General features: G+C 44.8%; 1 protein-coding gene across 1 annotated transcript; it reads left to right on the top strand.

Annotated features, from left to right (window-relative positions):
- Positions 1–842: 842 nt before the first annotated feature.
- Positions 843–17,275, top strand: LOC306775552 (uncharacterized protein; the record flags this gene model as incomplete). The annotated part of the gene is made up of 3 exons (XM_079266004.1): positions 843–1,434; positions 8,583–9,028; positions 17,102–17,275. Exons 1-3 carry the CDS (start codon positions 1,431–1,433, stop codon positions 17,273–17,275), a joined length of 624 nt encoding a protein of 207 aa, XP_079122130.1. The 5' UTR covers positions 843–1,430.
- Between the last annotated feature and the right edge of the window lie 3,974 nt (positions 17,276–21,249).

The following is a 21,249-nucleotide window of genomic DNA, read 5'->3' as shown; positions in this document are numbered from 1 at the left end:
ATCCAGTTTATTTCGATTTGAAGTTGTAAATAACATGATTGTTGTGTTTAAATGATAACTGTCATAAAGTCATGATGTTACACACTCCGGTCCAGAAGGTGGCGCCTTAAACATTGGTTTGTAGTCCGCAATTAAAGTGAAAGAAGAAGAAGGAGAAAAAGAAGGAGAAGGAGAAGAAGAAGAAGAAGACTAATCTCCTGGTAGCCTATAACGTTAAAGCTATTGAAGTTAGCTTAGCATGTAGGTTTCGTGAAAATGTCGAGTAGAAAATGTCACGTAGAAATGTTGAGATCTTTAATCAACCAGCGATTAACTGCGGCTGATGAAGAGATATTTGGTCTGTTTGAAAGAACGATAGCAGAGTACGAGGAGGAACTCTCTCGTTCAAAAGAGGCGAATAAGCGACAACGGGAACTTCTGGACGCTGTTCTCAACCCGGAAATCCGGATACAAAGAGCACGTAGGTTCACTTTATTTAACACTGTTCATGCTCCGGCTGATAACTTTGAATGTAGTTTGGAGTGAGACTCTGTTGCAGTTCGTCGTTTTCTTCTTCTCCTGATTTAATACCTGCAAACGTGTCGCTTTTCGGCGAAATAAGCCGTTTTGAATTAAAATATATCATCCACGTGAGTGTAGATCCGTATAGTTTTTATTTTTTTTGGGGGGGGGGGGTCAACTGGTCAGCCAGCGTTTCTCAGATTGGATTGAGACAGGGAGAAAATGTGATGTCGTGATCTTCGCAATAAAACATATTTGATGCGACGTGTCGAGTCTTGGCCAATCAGCGTTAAGATGTCTACACCGTCTTCATTTCCCTCCGTTAACGTTTAAGTTCCGTTACCGTTCAGACTTGTTGGGTTAAGTTAACGTCCACTGCATGCGGAACTTTGTCAACGGCTAACGCTCATCATTATCAAGATTTAAGAGGATAACGTGATGAAACATGAATCTCCCTCCGTGTTCCGGTTCAGTCCACGTGGTCACTCATTAACGTTAAACCGGAACACCGGCGGTTCTGGGTGCAGTTTTTTTTGTTTAACTCAAAGTAGAATGAGGCGATTTCGTGGTGATAATAACTTGAAACATGAGGCCCAGATACTGATGAGATAAAGAGGATGTTGTGTGTGTAGCGCAGCTTGACGCAGGGCTGAGATGTGAGTGGAGCTGGGCCTGGATAAAGGTGGAGGTCTAAACAGACGTGAAGAGAGAGCAGTACAGCTTCCCGCTCTCAGTGTTTTAAATGCATTGATAAGGCAGGGTATGCTAACTGCAGCCTCTGCTCCAATGAGACGAAGTACAGCAACAAGGGCTCACGTGCCCTCTCATCACACTGTTCACTGTAATGACTACAGCCAGTGTACTTCCGGTCCCAACTGTCCCACGTGCAGTTGCTCCCAAAGGCCCTGAAGTAATCATGATTACATGATATGAGTAAGTAAGCCTGAACCTTCATGATTTCAATAATTGAACCGGATTGAATGCATATTAATTGTAAATAGAAGATAGGCCACAATTCTAACGGCTTGACAGTAACAGTGGAAGTTAATATTAAGCCATACAGTAACGGGGTAAAATGAATACGAATCACTTTCTTTTGTATAGGCGATGGTTCTCGCTACTGTAGAAATATGCTTGCGGTATTTACAGGCATTAAACGTATACGTATTGTGAGGAATTTAAGTTTTAAAGCGCTCCTAGCGATGGATAGTATGTGTTTCAATATGTTTACTTATAGAAGGTTTAAACTAAAGGGAGAGTTACTGAATTTGTTGTTGTTACGTGATATCTGGGGGGTGACCCCTCACGATTTTTTAATCCGATAATAAAAAATTGAAAAATTAATAATTATTAATTTTTTTTATTTTTTATTATTAGAATAAGTATCAGTGTGGTTTGGGCATTTCAAGAATGCCATCAGTAATGTACCGAGCTGGATCAAACACAACTTACCTCAGGGGATGAAGGGGATCATCTGAGGTGTGACCACCTCGTTATGGCTGGCTTCTCAAGAAAATATGAAGAAAAGGACTTGGTCGAAGAAACTAATTCGTTATTTATTTATTTGCATTTAAATCAAAGTGTAGTCTCTTGGTCCAAAATACAGAGGGAAAATCGTTAACTGAAAAATATAAGAAAAAATCACCTAAGTATTCAAAAACCCCTTCAGAGTAGTTTACAGACAAAGGATCTTAAAAACACTGACTCAGCCAGCAGACGGGCCTGCTGTGTAGCTTACGGAGGAAAAAGTTAATGATTCACCCAGCGCAGGACTGGACAGAGTGAGCCTTCTCTCCTGACTAGACTTCAAAAAATCTTCTATTTGTCCTTAAAAATTCTGACTCTCAAAGTCCGGAGATTCTGTAAAAAGTTAAAGTTTCACCCCGTGCAGGCAGGAGCCCTGCACGGGGTTAGAGACTCCTTCCAACTCCTTCTCCAAAAGCTGCTTCAAGGTCCTTCTGCTGTTTCAAAACTGCCCCTATATACTCGTCCGGGCTCAGATGTCTGACTTCAAACGGATTCCTACCCTTCACATCACTTGATTGATGACACAAAAACCCTTACTTCAGCGTAATCTTTGAGAAAGCCGGGTCTCCCTTTGTGGTCCATATGAACCCCTCAGCAGTCTCATCGACGCCACTGTCAAGGCTAAGTTTATTTATATGTCCCCCCAGGCTACTCTTACTGATCTGACCGCCTCATAGGTTCTTCCTGAAACCGCTGACTCTGTCTTTGTGAATTCGTCTGGGATTTTCCCTTCTTACTCCGCTAGACTAGGTGGCGTCTCAGTCTTCCTTCTTTGTGTGAATTTGCTGGCTCAGCTCTTGGACTTCCCCATGAACCGAGGAGAGCATCGGGGGGGGGGGGGTGTGTGTGTGTGTGTGTGAATGAGTGTGCGCCCACCCGTACACATCAGTGCAACAGGGGTTTTGGACATCCTGCTTGTCTGTCTAACCGGTGCAATCTTCACCGCCTCAGAGCCTCAGAGTCATATGCCTGATTTAAACAACGGCTTTGCTGGTAGAGACATCACGACTTCGCAAAATCTCCACCGTGTTCAACACCCTCTCTTGCGAATCGTGACTTGTCTCTACCTCCGTTCTTGTATCACACAAAAGGTGGCTACCATGATTAATTGAGGCTAAAACCTTTGACAATGTCTATCGCAGTGAACGGAAGATCAACCATTTTCTATGCTATCTGGGCTAATTTGCCACATCTCCTAACACCCTCTCTCGAATGGCACCAGATACACGAAAAATAGAACATCTCATACTCTCACAGTAGAGGTCCATCATAACTTCTGTATCATCAAAAATGCCCAAAAGCAGGTATTTCCAGAAAAACAATGGGAATCTGAATCATATTGAAACACAACACATGAAATGATCTCATTGAACTAAAGACAGGAAAAAGAAAATGAATCCTATCTGAAAACATAGTTTAAAAGAAGAATAAGCAACGCTAAAAAGTAAAACACTCCTCATCCCCAAAAACAAAATCCACCTCTCAAAGATATCATAAAAGTACAGAATACAAAATGTTGAACATATCAGAAAACACAAAATACACCCACAACCTCTTTGTTTTTTGTGTTCTTTCCTTTCTCCTCTCTCCTAGAGCAGAAAAGTCAATGTCCAGAGTCACATGCGAGCCACGCCAGTACCCGTCACTGTCGATAGTTCAGCATCTCCCGTCCGAGATGCCACCTGTCTCAGCCCGCTTTCTGTCCCAGAGGACATATTCCTCTACACCCTGGTCGTTAGAGTCGATTGAAGGCCCCCGGGCCCACGGAAAGTCCAGTTTCAGTATTTGGATACTGATAAGGACCCAGGTCCGCGTAGGCCGGTTCTCCCCCGATGGGCTGATGGTCCATCAGGTCCGTTGCATCACGTAAGGGCCCGTACACGTTTCGGGGATCGATTTCTTCGTCCACAGAGTGGACAGAGGTCAGGGTCATGTTGACGTTGGGAGACAGAGAGGGAGAGATAGCAGTGGGTGATTCTGGCGAGTCCGACAGTGGTACACCCCGCCGGTCCAACTGGACCTGCCCCGATCTTGGAGATTCGGTGTGGTTAACCTGGAGACCTCAGGGATGAGAGGTTAAACCCAATATATCCAGGGGATGAGGATAAAAGTATTCAACAAAAATAGCAGTAAAGTATCAAAGAAAGAGAAAACCTTAAATGACTACCTGTTTCAACCTGTCCTTTCTAGACTGAGGCGTGCTATCTCGCAGCCGATTAAGTTTTATACAATCGTGAAGGATATTGTTAGCTGCTGTTGCCCTCGCCCTTCTGTGTGCCATATGAAAGTACAGATCAGGATCATAGATCGTTGGGCTGGGCCAGTCATCTGGTCCAAGATTCATTTTCACATAATGACCAGGGTAGAAATCGTGTAGAAATCAAAACCTAAAAATCTGAAAAGGCTCTCTCCTTCCTTAACTAGAATATTCAACTTAAAAGTTTGAAAAAGTTTTTAAAACTAAAATAAATGCTCAGTCCGTAACAACTGCATAAAACACTCAAACGATGTGTATATAATCCCTACTTAACATAAAGGATAAGATCGTAAAAAATATAAAATAAGAAATGAACAAAATGTCCTCGCAGGAGAAACTGAAAAATCAGAGAAGCTCGTGTAAAATATACGGCTGATAAGAATGGAACTGGTAAAGTAACAAACAAAAAAAATGATATACTTTTAAAGGATTAAAGACCCGAACTATATTTAGAGAAACGGTGATTTTGGAGTTCCCCTGAATGCCAATAGATGGCTGTCCAGGCTCATTCTAGGCAAAATCATGTCCCCTGAGCAGCTGATGATCCAGACGGCTTGTGGAATGTCAAGTGTGAGGTCACAGAAGTCAACGTGAGGCTCATGCTTGCTGGGATACTGGCTTGCCTTTTTCCTTTTTTCCTGGTGTAGCTGTCTTGAAGCCATCAACCATCGTTCACTGTTGACCCGTGACCTCACTTTGTGTTGGATGTGTTCTAAGGTTAGGAAGAGGAACTAGATTTTGTTTAAAAAAACCTATTGACCTTGTCGTGTCCCTCATTTCGTAATCCCTCATGCATATTGGTCCCTATTTGAGAGGTTTGTTCAAGCAGGACCTCAGTGAGTGCATCATTCCCTCTCCACCCTGAAGGAAAGATAAGGGAAGGTTCAGCCATTTTCGGACTGGCGTGGGCCATTTAGTCTGCTTGTGTGGGCGAGCGGTTTGCTTTTTTCCTTAGTGAAGTCTCTTTGCCACCATCATTCTAGCTCATTCTGAGCTGCCGTGAAAGCAAGGGAAGAAGGGGCTGCCCCTCCTCCCCTGATCGCTCCCTCTCCTCTGAACAAGGAGGGGGCGTTTTTTGACTTTAACCTGAGAGAGACACAATCTGATCCCCTATTTTACACCTTTAGTGTTTTAGGGCCTAATGCTTCTCAGGTATCCAGCCATGCAATAATATAACAGTGATATTATTACGATTTTAACTCGAGAGAGAAAATCTGATCCCCTATGTTACACATTCTCGTGTTTTAGGGCCTAATCTCTCTCGAGTCCCTGCTTTTTTCTTTCTTTGCAGTCAAGACACCTTCCAAAATAGCTGTCACCTGTGACATTGTCATGAGTTCACAAGAGCCCGCCCACGTCAACCAGAGGCAGCGACCAGAGCAGCCACAGCTGATGACGAAGGACCGAGTACTTCCGTTAGATTTTCGCTGGACCTTAACCGCTGAACAAAGAGGGGGGGAGCTGCCTCCCCTCCCCTGCCTGCTCCCTCTGCTAGGAGCAAAAAGGAGGGGGCCGCCCCTCCTTTTTGCTCCCTCTGCTCGGAGCAAGGAGGGGGGCTTTTTAAATTTTGCAGCAATAAATATTAACTAAAATCAACACTGTAATACTACCCCACACTAGCCATGCGATAATATAACAGTGATATTATTACGAACAACAATTGGTAGGGAAGGTTGCATCACTTTTCTTTTATCCTCGGGAGGATTCGTGTACTTTAACCCGAGAGGGAACCTCTGTTCTTCCCATATTACACGTTCTAGTGTTTCTAGGATCTAATCCCTCTCGACTCCCTGTTCGGGCGCCATGTTACGTGATATCTGGGGGGTGACCCCTCACGATTTTTTAATCCGATAATAAAAAATTGAAAAATTAATAATTATTAATTTTTTTTTAATTTTTTTATTAGAATAAGTATCAGTGTGGTTTGGGCATTTCAAGAATGCCATCAGTAATGTACCGAGCTGGATCAAACACAACTTACCTCAGGGGATGAAGGGGATCATCTGAGGTGTGACCACCTCGTTATGGCTGGCTTCTCAAGAAAATATGAAGAAAATGACTTGGTCGAAGAAACTAATTCGTTATTTATTTATTTGCATTTAAATCAAAGTGTAGTCTCTTGGTCCAAAATACAGAGGGAAAATCGTTAACTGAAAAATATAAGAAAAAATCACCTAAGTATTCAAAAACCCCTTCAGAGTAGTTTACAGACAAAGGATCTTAAAAACACTGACTCAGCCAGCAGACGGGCCTGCTGTGTAGCTTACGGAGGAAAAAGTTAATGATTCACCCAGCGCAGGACTGGACAGAGTGAGCCTTCTCTCCTGACTAGACTTCAAAAAATCTTCTATTTGTCCTTAAAAATTCTGACTCTCAAAGTCCGGAGATTCTGTAAAAAGTTAAAGTTTCACCCCGTGCAGGCAGGAGCCCTGCACGGGGTTAGAGACTCCTTCCAACTCCTTCTCCAAAAGCTGCTTCAAGGTCCTTCTGCTGTTTCAAAACTGCCCCTATATACTCGTCCGGGCTCAGATGTCTGACTTCAAACGGATTCCTACCCTTCACATCACTTGATTGATGACACAAAAACCCTTACTTCAGCGTAATCTTTGAGAAAGCCGGGTCTCCCTTTGTGGTCCATATGAACCCCTCAGCAGTCTCATCGACGCCACTGTCAAGGCTAAGTTTATTTATATGTCCCCCCAGGCTACTCTTACTGATCTGACCGCCTCATAGGTTCTTCCTGAAACCGCTGACTCTGTCTTTGTGAATTCGTCTGGGATTTTCCCTTCTTACTCCGCTAGACTAGGTGGCGTCTCAGTCTTCCTTCTTTGTGTGAATTTGCTGGCTCAGCTCTTGGACTTCCCCATGAACCGAGGAGAGCATCGGGGGGGGGGGGGGTGTGTGTGTGTGTGTGTGAATGAGTGTGCGCCCACCCGTACACATCAGTGCAACAGGGGTTTTGGACATCCTGCTTGTCTGTCTAACCGGTGCAATCTTCACCGCCTCAGAGCCTCAGAGTCATATGCCTGATTTAAACAACGGCTTTGCTGGTAGAGACATCACGACTTCGCAAAATCTCCACCGTGTTCAACATTGTGCACTGTGAGAGAAACCAGAGAATTTATGACACTGCCATGAAGTCAGAGAGAGGGGGATGTTGCTGAAGAGTTTCTGAGCACAGCCTTCAAGAAGGGGGGTGAATTGGTGAAGGAAGTGGCCGACTGAAGTCCGACGGGTTCAGCCAATCACTGAGCTGATCGATGGGCTAAGGAATGTGTAATATGAGACATTTCAGAGACTTTGGAGGGACAAAGAAACTGTGAATCCCCGGAGATAATCAGACCTCATCTGGACCATGAGGCGGACACACCAGTCTGTCGTGTGGTGTGGATGGGGCCTCTATTTCATGAAATATTACTGCTGATCGTGTAATTCAGTTTGTAACTGCATTTTCTTTTGTTAGTATATTAAATTCCTTTTGATTTAAACTTCAACCAGCTGATTCGGCCCTGCTTAATGATGGAAGAAAGAGAGCAGGGCAGGGGGGAGCTGCCTCTTCTCCTCTGCATGCTTCTTCTCCTCTGGAACAAGGAGGGGGGCTTTTTCCTTTACCTTTTGTTTGAGACATTTTGAACATAACAGCACTATGTGTGTGTGTGTGTGTGTGTGTGTGTGTGTGCTCATTTGCAATAGTGTTGCGTGTGTCATAGAGCAAAGGTTTGAATCTCCGGGTGAGGCGCTCCCCGTACAAAGAGGGAGCTCTGACACTCAGGTGGTAGCTTAAAACTTATAACTAGTTGTGTTGTGAATCGGGTTAGTCGGTGGGATATTGTGCAGCAACCTGCAGGAACAGCAGCTTCCCCATCCCTGAGACTCCAGGACTCCCACACACAATGTGGCCCAACCCTGGCTTGTGTGTGGGTGAAGATAATGCGTCCCTGTGCTGGACAAGTTCAAATAAAGTATAAAGATACAGGGCTCACAAAACACTGAGAGGAGAGGTGCGTATACGGGCACCTCCTTCACCTCTTATGAGTTTGCAGGTATGCTGATTTGTTCTCTCAGCTTCTAGATGACAGGAAATATTTCAACTTAAAGTACAAGTTTGTTCTCTTTGATAACACCACATGGATTTGGCAGCTTAAAATGGTTCATGTGTTCATGGTCACATAAGTTGATTACATTATTGTATTATCTGGTTCTAGTGATACTCTGGAAGTGTATGTCCAGGAGACTCTTTGCTCAATTCTAAAATGTCTTTGTAACACCTCTGTGTGTGTTTACTGTTTTCCTGCAGACGTCCAGCAGCTGTTGTTGGTTAAAGAAGAGGTTCCCTCTGAGCAGCAGGAGAGGAGCTCCAGTCTGGACCAGGAGGACCCAGAGCCCCCACACATTAAAGAAGAACAGGAGGAACTCTGCACCAGTCAGGAAGGAGAGCAGCTTCAAGGTCTGGAGGAGGCTGATGTCAAGTTCTCATTCACTCCTGTGAAGAGTGAAGATGAAGAAGAGGAAGCTCAGTCCTCACAGCTTCATCAAAGACAAACTAAACAGATGGGAACAGAAGCTGATGGAGAAGACTGTGGAGGACCAGAACCAGACAGGAACTTGGATCCAGATAGACATCCAGAACCAGATACTGATGAGAAGACTGGAGAGTCTTCTGACACTGATGAGGGTGGTGATGGGAAGAAGACCAGAGAACCTCAGTCAGGTTTAAACTATGTGAAACCTGATGAAGTTCGTGTCAGTGATTCAAGATGTAGCGCTGGTGAAAAACATTTTAGATGCTCCGAGTGTGAGAAAACATTTGGCCAGAGTGGAAATCTGAACAGACACATGAGAACCCACACAGGAGAAAAACCTTTCAGCTGCTCAGTCTGTAAGAAATCTTTTAACGTGCGTTCAAATTTACAGATACACATGAGAACCCACACAGGAGAAAAACCTTTCAGCTGCTCAGTCTGTGAGAAATCTTTTAACCGGCGGTCACGTTTACAGGACCACATGAGCACCCACACAGGAGAAAAACCTTTCAGCTGCTCAGTCTGTAAGAAATCTTTTCACCAGCGTTCACATTTACAGACACACATGAGAACCCACACAGGAGAAAAACCTTTCAGCTGCTCAGTCTGTAAGAAATCTTTTAACCAGAGTTCAACTTTACAGACACACATGAGAACCCACACAGGAGAAACCCCTTTCAGCTGCTCAGTCTGTGAGAAATCTTTTAACGATCGTTCAACTTTACAGAACCACATGAGAACCCCCAGGAGAAAAGCCTTTCAGCTGCTCAGTCTGTGAGAAATCTTTTAACCAGAGTTCAACTTTACAGACACACATGAGAACCCACACAGGAGAAAAACCTTTCAGCTGCTCAGTCTGTAAGAAATCTTTTAACGATCGTTCAGCTTTACAGAGACACATGAGAACCCACACAGGAGAAAAGCCTTTCAGCTGCTCAGTTTGCTGTAATAGATTTGTGCGCAACAGAGATCTGAAGGTACACATGAATACCCACACAGGAAACGATCCCCTTTAGCTGTTCTGGTTGCAGTAAAGTTTCCGTTTGTGATAAAAGCTTTCAGCACGAGTCACCTCTGAAGTTACACATGATTAACCGCGGTTCAACTCCACTGATTTCAATACAAAAAGTTATTCACTGAATTGGCGCCAACTGTACAGTTTGAAATAGTTTTGATGATTATATTGATTGATTTGATGGTAATGTAAGTTTAAGACGATGGTTTTACCTGCACCTGTGCACAGTATATTGTATTCAAATGATTTCATCAATAAAAAGTAAAAGGTTTGTGTATTTCACTGGTTCATACAGTTGTACATGGCACACTTTATTCATCAGCATTAAATCCATCAGTGACTGGAGTGTGACTCAATAGTTCTTTATCTTACTTGGCAGTTTGCACTCTTTGCTGCTGCCATTGCTGGTATAGAATTGTCATCTTGTCTGACACAAACTCAAATAGGATGAAAAAGGTCCTGAGATAAAGCAATCTACACATTCTTTGGAGTCACAAACCAACAACATCCTTATCTCGATCTATAGTTCCTTCCAGTTGATCAACATTCCTGAATGTGTTCACAACTTGTCGATACTTTTTTAGATTGCCGGTGGCTTTTCTTGATCGTACCATCATCTTATCCTAATCATTGTGCTCTTGTTCATGTGTATGAGCACTTTTACCAGCTCAGCTTTAGGTAACCATGAAACAGGCCCCACCTTTGACTTTATCACACAGCTCCAACACAATATATCAGGATTGGTGCGGCAGCAAAGGGGTTGGACCTGATCACACCCGGCCCTCATACATTGTGTTACATAATGCTGTTTGGAAAATACTAAATGCTAAAAATAGTGCGGAATGAAAGAAATCTATAGAGATTAAAACAACAAATAAAATGTCAGTGAATCAAAAGACATCAAGCTAAGTGATGCAGATCAATCAAAGAAAAACAACTCACTTTTTTTACGAGGGAAAAGACAATAGCTCAATCATAGAGTTGGAAATATGTCTTTAACAGTAAATACACGTTTTATGTCACTCTCACACGGAGCCATCTAAAAAATACATATTACAGGGAGGAACTGAGACAGAGCTCCGGTGTTTATCCCACTATGACTACGTCCTCCTCAGTGAACTCATAGAAGGGAACCTCCAGCTTTAGAGGAGCAGGTCCCTTTCTTATCCTTCCTGAAGCATCGTAGTGGGAGCCATGGCACGGACAGTAGTCGCCTCCGAAGTCTCCGGCGTTGGCGATGGGCACACAACCCAGATGGGTGCACACACCGAGGACGATGATCCAGCGGGGGTTCATCACTCTACCCTTGTCATGCTGGGCTGCGGGCCTTTCTTTATGATGTGAGACTGTACATCCTTTAAACGAGTCTGATACATTCTCCCATTTTACCAGTAGGTGGCAACAAATGCCACTAACGGGCTTTAGTGGGTCTCTGTCATCTGATATTGGGTACTGGGTGTTTTTTTTATATCAATAAGGAGAGTCCCATAATTGAATACAAGAAATCTGCCCTGTAAAATCTGTCTACATAAAGCTGTACGTGAGTATTACTCTAGTTTCCATTTGTCATAGAAATGTGTGTCTGTGTGGTGGTAAATACAAAAAGCAATGTCTCAGAGACAAACACGTTCAAATAAACCTAAAGTCTCATAACAACGATTGAGGGGTAATTGAGTGGACAGCCCACTTTCTTTTTCAAGAAACTGCAAAATTGTGCACGTTTTCTAAACAAGGTTCATCAGAGCGTTTTAATCCCCGTGAAATCATGTGACTCAATCTATAGGCGGACTCAGCAACTCACGCTAATTTTGTAACAAAAAAAGGGGGGGGGGGGGGGGGGACACCGTGAAACTTTTTTACCGGCTCTGGTTGTGGCTCATGTGGTTTGTCAACCTCAAATGGTAATTTTCAGGATATTGCACAGCAAAGAGGGCGGAGTGCTGAAGAGCCTTTTTCCTTCAGACTGCCAAGCTCACAATGACAGAGTCCGTCCGGTAGAGCAACATGCCATGTTCTGGATCTTTTGTTTGGCTTTTACTCTCCACATGGGGTACGACTTATCTTTTGTTCTTTCTTTTCCTTTCTTTTTCTTTCTTTCTTTTTATCTCATACAATATCCCCGATACTTGCAGGAATAATTGCGGGCAGTGTGAGGACTCTACCTCACGTGATGAAGTACCAAATAGTGATCCCTCAGAGGCTGAGAGATCCATCTCTCATCAATGATGCAGCTACACATCAGGTAACACACTCTACTCTTCAATTCGGATAGTTATTTAACTTTGGGTAGATGTATTTAAGTTTCATCTCGCTTTGTGTGTACGTCCTGGGATGGTTGTGAGTCACCAGTATGAATGAAGAGAACCCCCAAAGATTAGATCAGTTTTTTTTAAGTGAAAACTCTGTTGTTTCTTCTTCTTCTTCATGGCGCTCCTATTAACTATCTAACGACCCCTTAGAGGGGCCCGACCCCGAGACAGGAAGCCTCTGCCTGCCCTCCATTTGAACTGTACAGTTTATTCAAAATGTGAAACCAGCGCCGACCCCGAGCAGCTACAACAGTAAAATGCTGCTTACACATTAATACATCAGTATTAAACATCTGAATAATGTCATATCAGTATCCTGCTGTTGAGTACTTTTATGTTTGATAATTTAAGTGTATTTAGCTGATACTACTTCTGTACTCTTGCATATTTTAAATGTATTTATGTTATTTTAAATGTTGTACTTGTAATTTGAGTATTTTGACATATATATTGGTACTGAAGCAAAGAATCTGCAGTCAGACAGTCAGACCACATGACGCACTACACTCTGCTCATGTGAAGCTCTCCAGTCCACATTTAGAGAAACCCCCCAAAGAATGTGCGCAGAGTGGTCTGCTGCGTCCTCTGGTGGCGCAGAGTGGAGGTGCAGCTGGTGCAACACGAGTGCGACACAGCTGACACACACGCACACACACACACACATCCCACATCCCACCCTTTCCCAGGTGAAGCGCTGCCGACCTCGGTCGGCGGGGTTTGCATAAGATTGCATAATCTAAGTTCCTGATGCATTTTCCAAATTAGTGCGAATTTCTCCTAGTGTTCTGGTTGGTACCGGTGCTGGGACACAATGTGTCAGGTGGTGCCAAGGGGCGCCTGATTTGCCCTTGACCTGGACCGAGTGTGAAGTAACCTCCTTCACCTCGTACGGCCCAGTCCACCTGGGGTCAGTCCACTTGCGCTTGTGAACCTTGACCCTGACCCAATCACCTACTTGTATCTGCTTTCCAGCTGCCGCTGCTTCAGGTACTGCTCGAGTCCTCTCGATCTGTTTGGAGAGAGCTTCAGCAAGAGAAGTTAGGGCACTCATATAGTCAGACATTTCAATCTGCTGTACATCCAGAGGTGGCATATGACCTCCATCTCTGGGTGGACCTGGCATCGGCCGGCCAGTCATGATCTCGTGTGGGGAGAGATGTGTTTCTCCCCCTTTTCCGGACCTCATGGCCATAAGGGCCAGGGGCAGGGCCTCAACCCATGTTAATTTGGAGCCCGCGCAAACTTTGGCAATTTTGGCCTTAAGGGTCTGATTCGCTCGTTCCACCAGGCCCTGAGATTGCGGGTGATAGACTGACCCGAATCGGTGTGTGATTCCCAGAAATTGCTCTACCTGTGCGAGCATGGTGTTGCTAAAGTGTGATCCGTTATCAGAGCGGATGCATCTCGGCACTCCGTAACGGGGAATCAGTTCTGTCTGCAGCCACCTTACAACTGTCTGCGCGTCTTCTCTCTTGGTGGGAATTGCTTCCACCCATCTTGAAAATCTGTCTACCATTACCAAGATGTACCTCTTTCCCTGCACTCTGTTCTCTAGTCCCATATCTGTATAATCTATGCTGATGTCTTGGAAACAGGCAGAGGGCACGGGATAGGATCCCATCGGTGTCTTGAAAGGTTTTCTTGGGTTGTGATTTCCACAAATTTGACATTCATCGCAGAAGAGGAAAGATATCGCTTCCATGTGCGGATGCCACCATAGTTGTTTTAAATTGTCCAATGTCCGTTTCTTTCCCTCGTGTGTAGGTCCGTGGGCCCCTGGTAGGAGTGCTGCACACAGTTCTGCTGAGGCAACCACTCTGCCGTCGTGGGCTCTCCACAGACCTTCTTTGTCTTTTGAGGCTCCTTTTCGTGTCCATTCGGACCATTCCTAAGGTCCTGCTTTCTTTTGATGTTCTTTGATGTGCTCGATTGTGAGCTCAGGGCGGATGTTGGCTTCCAGTGGATGGCCCATGACAATATGAGATTTTCCACAGTGTCAAGTTTTGATGTGTGATACATCAGTACCTGTCTCTCACCCCCCTTTTTCTGGAAGAGTACAGCATTGAGTAGGCTGTCTCTTTCGGAAACATCAAGGTGGAACGGTAGGGGGTAGTCTGGGGACATGAGTGCAGTGGACGTGGTCCAGGGGAGTTCTGTATGGGAAAAGCTGAGTGATTTTTGGTTTGAGAATGTTGAACCAATATTGGATGGCAGGGGTCTGGGGGCCAGTTTGAAGACAGCGTAGCCAGAAAACTTCTGCCGTGCTGACCTGCAGTGTCTTGCGAAGTGTCCCGGTTTCCCACAGTTGTAGCAGAAATAGGATGCTCCTCTGCCTCCAGGCTCTCCTCTTCTTCTGGCTCCTCTTCTTCCACCCCATTGGCCCTGAGGGACCCATGGGCGTGACTGTTCACCGCCTGCTGACATCATAGCTATCAAGACCTCCAGTGGGACAGAGGGAGTAGGTGCCGTTGGAGGTGGAGCCGGTGCAGGTTGGACTACCAGCTGTTGTTGCTGTTTAGCCTTAGATTTCTTGGTTGCCTTAGCCGCGTCTTGTTCTTTGAGTTGTTTCTTGAGTAGGGCCTTCTGCAGGGCCTTAATTTCTGTGTCACTACCCGCCTCAGTTTGAATGTGCTTGGAGAGGTAATGTCGGAGCTGGGCGTTCCACATGTCTTGTGTCATTTCTTCTAGGCCAACCACTGCGTCCATGCTCTGGCGAGGTCCATCAGGTAGGCCTCGTTTTACCATTGTGCGCCATAGTGCCACTGTGGTAATGCTTGCATCATGTGGTTCTCTGAAGGCCTTGCGCCACACCCGTTCTGCTCTGGCCAAGTACAGGGGCGGGGGCTCTGCCGGGGCCCAGATGAATGCTGCCACTGCGCCTTGGTTCACTGGAGTGGGGAACTTAGTTCTGAGCTCCTGCCACAACGCTGTACGATATCGATCAAAGGGGTCGGCATCTGGTGCCACACCGGCGCCTGCCATGTATAGTAGGGTAGTACACTGGGTTGGGTCCAGACAGCGGGAGAGAAGTGCTCTCAGGTCGCCCACTGCCAGCTGGCGGCCAGCAGTCAAAGATTCCATGAGCTCAATCCATGGATTGGCTCCCGCGTGGAGGGATGGGAGCTGGTGTACCATGCTGGTCATGTCTGCAAACCCAAAAGGCACAAATTGATCACGCAGTGGGTCCGCGAGAGTGGGGGCTGCTCTCAGGGGATATTCACCGGCATCAATCTCTTCTGTTTCTCCTTTGAGGGGCGGGCCATGGGGCCGAAGGTGATACTGGGGGGGGAGGAACCGGAGGAAGTGCTGGAGACAGGCCAGTTGAGGGCGGGGGAGGGGCCGAGGCCAGAGATGCCTGGCCCGGTTCCTGTGCAGTCTTTTCCAGACCTACCGGGGCTTGAGTGGTAGGGGTGATGTCGAAGGGGGTGATGTCGAAGGGGGTGATGTCGAGTAACTGATGGGGCCTGGTTTGTTCTTTTTCGGTCAGCATGTCCACCTGTATCCGATCTGTCATGGCCAATTCTAATGCTATCATCGCCACTCGATGTTCCTCTTCTCTGTCTTTGCGGGCTTGCTTCAGGGGGTTAATGAACACACGTCGTTTGGTTTGATTATTCTCTGCTGTCTGTGCGTAGGCCACTCGTTTTGTCGAATCTTTGGCAAAGAATCGGAGGTTGTTGGCTGATGGAGGCAGTGGACTAGCCGCCCTCCACCATCCCTCCTTTGTCCATCATTTCATGCAGTTATCCCAATGAATCTTGTCTCTCTTCCATGCAGTCTTGCCTCTTGTGTCTGTTACAGCTTCTTTCAGTTTTGCACGCAGTGCTCCTGAGTAGCCACCAGATGGAGCCACAGCTCCAGCCATGTCTTCTTGTGTTGTTCTTTTCTTTTTCAGTTCAAGTTTTTTTTTTTTCTCAATCAATCTTTTTCAATTCCAATCCTCTTTTCCAGTTCCAATCCTCTTTTTCTTTTCAAAATGTTTTTTTTTTTTTTCCCAATTCCAATCCTTTTTTCAATTCAAAATGTTTTAGGTGCTGTACTCCCGAATGTCCAACAGAGGGAGCCAAAGCTCCTGTGAAATGTTCTTGTGCCCTCTGTCCTAGTTGTTATCTCTCCCTGTTTTGGCTGCAGCTGTCTTTCTTATCTAAGATGTTCACTCCCTTGCCTCTGTGCCTTTGCCTGCTGTGTCTTCGCTCCTAACTCTGTTCACGGTCCCTATGGAACACAATTTCCAATAAATCTGTATTCTTTGTAACTCTACCAGTAAAACTCACACATATATTAACCCTCAGCTTTCCTCTTCTATCCTAGTGTTTTGTGGTTCTGTGTTTGAGTGCAAAGTTTGTGTCTTATGCGTGTGCTCTGCTCCACTGACCGTCAATCTCTGAGAAGCACACCAACCTGGTGAAAAACACTACAACTTTACAACTACACATGTACTCTCTAACACCTGTACGCTTCACACAGTCACTCACATCCATACCAGATTGACACCATACACTGCCGTCGCTGAAATACGCACAAATCACATATAGATCTGCTCTTATAGCGTTTTCACGAGCACGGTCCCCTAAGGAAATGGATACCTCCCTGAGGCATTACTCAACACTCAACCGACCATACACTGCCGTGATTCCACAAATAATCGCACACAGACCTCGTCAGGAAAGGTCTATTGACCTTTTTGTTTACAGTGTACGCCTTGTGCGAACACGGTCCCTAAGGAAATGGCGGATTCTTGTGCATTCTCTGAATTCCGACCTGTGTCTCCCTGAGACATTACCCAGCACTCAATCGACCACACACAGCCGTGATTCCACAAATAATCGCACACAGACCTCGTCAGGAAAGGCGGCAGTGGGCAGTACAGCATTGAGCCTACTCAATGCTGTACTCTTCCAGAAAAAGGGGGGTGAGAGACAGGTACTGATGTATCACACATCAGTGCTTGCATGCTGCTCTGTTTCAGCTGTATCGCCCCGTGGGTGTTCGCGTGATGCTGGTCGGTCTGGATATCTGGTCGTACAAAGATCAGGTGGAGGTCAGCACTAACCCTGAGCTCACCCTCAGTCGCTTCCTCGAGTGGCGTCAGCGGAGCCTGCTGCCGAGGACCAAACACGACAACGCACAGTTCATCACGTAAGACGCAGCTGTTTCCAACTCGCCACTAAAAAGACAATGCCAAGATGGTGTGTTAAATTGTTCCTCTTCCTCACTCAGAGGTGTGGATTTCGAGGGTTCCACTGTCGGCTTAGCCAACACCAATGCAATGTTTTCTGTTTAGGTTGTAATCGTCGCGGAATTACGACGTCATATAATGTGTTTTTTGGCGGTTGTCAAAAACTAACAAAACGGTGCGTTATCGCCACCAACTGGCCAGATTCAACATCCACACCAGGATGTTAGTTAATGAGCAAATGTAGTTAAATTTCTTTGGTATTTATACACAAGATACAAAATAAACTTGACCACAGAAGGTATTACATGACATTAGCTATGTGTGGAAATTGTACATCCTTAATATAGTTTTAAATTAATTGAATTATATATGTAGGCTGCTGATATGAAATGTGATTTTTCCAATGTGCAACAAACATTTAATTGTCAGTTGTTAACTCTACTGTAGCATACAATTACCTTTCCTCTCACAAGTAGCGGACAGCAAAAACATTTACAACTCAGTCTATTTATTTTGTCTTACGGTGGCAACTCACATTAGTATTGCCTGCAAAAAAGTCACTCAGGAATATGTTTCAATTGAAATGGAGTTCTGTAGGTATTGTGCAGGACAATTAACTGTCCTGCGGGCAGGGGCGGACTGGGGGGAAAAAGTGGCCCGGGAGTTTACTGTCAGACCGGCCCCCTCAATACACGGCGCGTTGCCCACTCAATGCATCGCACGTATCGACCAGTCAGTGGCCTAAAGTGGCCTGGAAAAATACCCATACACTGAACATTATTTTGGATGATTCCAAAGAAATTACATCATATGTTTTTTCTTAATAACATTTGGATCCACCAATTTGCCTGGATGGACACATTGAATGAAATAATAGTCGCTATTGTAACACTCAAAGGTATAGTTTGCTAGATGCAGTAAATAACACATCAGGACATCTTATTATAGTCTCAGTATCATATAATAATATATATATATATATCATATAATAATATATATCATATAATAATATATATCGTATAATAATATTCACTTTAATATACAACACACACACACACATACATATATATTATACATATATATATATATATTTATAATGATGTATTTATAACTATATATCATGAAACGCGCAGCTTGCGGCAGAATCTAGTTTATTTCTATCTGAAGTTATAAATAACATGATTGTTGTGTTTAAATGATAACTGTCATAAAGTCATGATGTTACACACTCCGGTCCAGAAGGTGGCGCCTTAAACATTGGTTTGTAGTCCGCAATTAAAGTGAAAGAAGAAGAAGGAGAAAAAGAAGGAGAAGGAGAAGAAGAAGAAGAAGACTAATCTCCTGGTAGCCTATAACGTTAAAGCTATTGAAGTTAGCTTAGCATGTAGGTTTCGTGAAAATGTCGAGTAGAAAATGTCACGTAGAAATGTTGAGATCTTTAATCAACCAGCGATTAACTGCGGCTGATGAAGAGATATTTGGTCTGTTTGAAAGAACGATAGCAGAGTACGAGGAGGAACTCTCTCGTTCAAAAGAGGCGAATAAGCGACAACGGGAACTTCTGGACGCTGTTCTCAACCCGGAAATCCGGATACAAAGAGCACGTAGGTTCACTTTATTTAACACTGTTCATGCTCCGGCTGATAACTTTGAATGTAGTTTGGAGTGAGACTCTGTTGCAGTTCGTCGTTTTCTTCTTCTCCTGATTTAATACCTGCAAACGTGTCGCTTTTCGGCGAAATAAGCCGTTTTGAATTAAAATATATCATCCACGTGAGTGTAGATCCGTATAGTTTTTATTTTTTTTGGGGGGGGGGGGGTCAACTGGTCAGCCAGCGTTTCTCAGATTGGATTGAGACAGGGAGAAAATGTGATGTCGTGATCTTCGAAATAAAACATATTTGATGCGACGTGTCGAGTCTTGGCCAATCAGCGTTAAGATGTCTACACCGTCTTCATTTCCCTCCGTTAACGTTTAAGTTCCGTTACCGTTCAGACTTGTTGGGTTAAGTTAACGTCCACTGCATGCGGAACTTTGTCAACGGCTAACGCTCATCATTATCAAGATTTAAGAGGATAACGTGATGAAACATGAATCTCCCTCCGTGTTCCGGTTCAGTCCACGTGGTCACTCATTAACGTTAAACCGGAACACCGGCGGTTCTGGGTGCAGTTTTTTTTGTTTAACTCAAAGTAGAATGAGGCGATTTCGTGGTGATAATAACTTGAAACATGAGGCCCAGATACTGATGAGATAAAGAGGATGTTGTGTGTGTAGCGCAGCTTGACGCAGGGCTGAGATGTGAGTGGAGCTGGGCCTGGATAAAGGTGGAGGTCTAAACAGACGTGAAGAGAGAGCAGTACAGCTTCCCGCTCTCAGTGTTTTAAATGCATTGATAAGGCAGGGTATGCTAACTGCAGCCTCTGCTCCAATGAGACGAAGTACAGCAACAAGGGCTCACGTGCCCTCTCATCACACTGTTCACTGTAATGACTACAGCCAGTGTACTTCCGGTCCCAACTGTCCCACGTGCAGTTGCTCCCAAAGGCCCTGAAGTAATCATGATTACATGATATGAGTAAGTAAGCCTGAACCTTCATGATTTCAATAATTGAACCGGATTGAATGCATATTAATTGTAAATAGAAGATAGGCCACAATTCTAACGGCTTGACAGTAACAGTGGAAGTTAATATTAAGCCATACAGTAACGGGGTAAAATGAATACGAATCACTTTCTTTTGTATAGGCGATGGTTCTCGCTACTGTAGAAATATGCTTGCGGTATTTACAGGCATTAAACGTATACGTATTGTGAGGAATTTAAGTTTTAAAGCGCTCCTAGCGATGGATAGTATGTGTTTCAATATGTTTACTTATAGAAGGTTTAAACTAAAGGGAGAGTTACTGAATTTGTTGTGCACTGTGAGAGAAACCAGAGAATTTATGACACTGCCATGAAGTCAGAGAGAGGGGGATGTTGCTGAAGAGTTTCTGAGCACAGCCTTCAAGAAGGGGGGTGAATTGGTGAAGGAAGTGGCCGACTGAAGTCCGACGGGTTCAGCCAATCACTGAGCTGATCGATGGGCTAAGGAATGTGTAATATGAGACATTTCAGAGACTTTGGAGGGACAAAGAAACTGTGAATCCCCGGAGATAATCAGACCTCATCTGGACCATGAGGCGGACACACCAGTCTGTCGTGTGGTGTGGATGGGGCCTCTATTTCATGAAATATTACTGCTGATCGTGTAATTCAGTTTGTAACTGCATTTTCTTTTGTTAGTATATTAAATTCCTTTTGATTTAAACTTCAACCAGCTGATTCGGCCCTGCTTAATGATGGAAGAAAGAGAGCAGGGCAGGGGGGAGCTGCCTCTTCTCCTCTGCATGCTTCTTCTCCTCTGGAACAAGGAGGGGGGCTTTTTCCTTTACCTTTTGTTTGAGACATTTTGAACATAACAGCACTATGTGTGTGTGTGTGTGTGTGTGTGTGTGTGTGTGTGTGTGTGTGTGTGTGTGTGTGTGTGTGTGTGTGTGTGTGCTCATTTGCAATAGTGTTGCGTGTGTCATAGAGCAAAGGTTTGAATCTCCGGGTGAGGCGCTCCCCGTACAAAGAGGGAGCTCTGACACTCAGGTGGTAGCTTAAAACTTATAACTAGTTGTGTTGTGAATCGGGTTAGTCGGTGGGATATTGTGCAGCAACCTGCAGGAACAGCAGCTTCCCCATCCCTGAGACTCCAGGACTCCCACACACAATGTGGCCCAACCCTGGCTTGTGTGTGGGTGAAGATAATGCGTCCCTGTGCTGGACAAGTTCAAATAAAGTATAAAGATACAGGGCTCACAAAACACTGAGAGGAGAGGTGCGTATACGGGCACCTCCTTCACCTCTTATGAGTTTGCAGGTATGCTGATTTGTTCTCTCAGCTTCTAG

This window comes from Melanostigma gelatinosum (genome assembly GCF_949748355.1).
Source record: "Melanostigma gelatinosum genome assembly, chromosome: 3".
Lineage (NCBI taxonomy): Eukaryota > Metazoa > Chordata > Actinopteri > Perciformes > Zoarcidae > Melanostigma > Melanostigma gelatinosum.
This window is presented reverse-complemented; position numbering and strand designations above follow the sequence as displayed.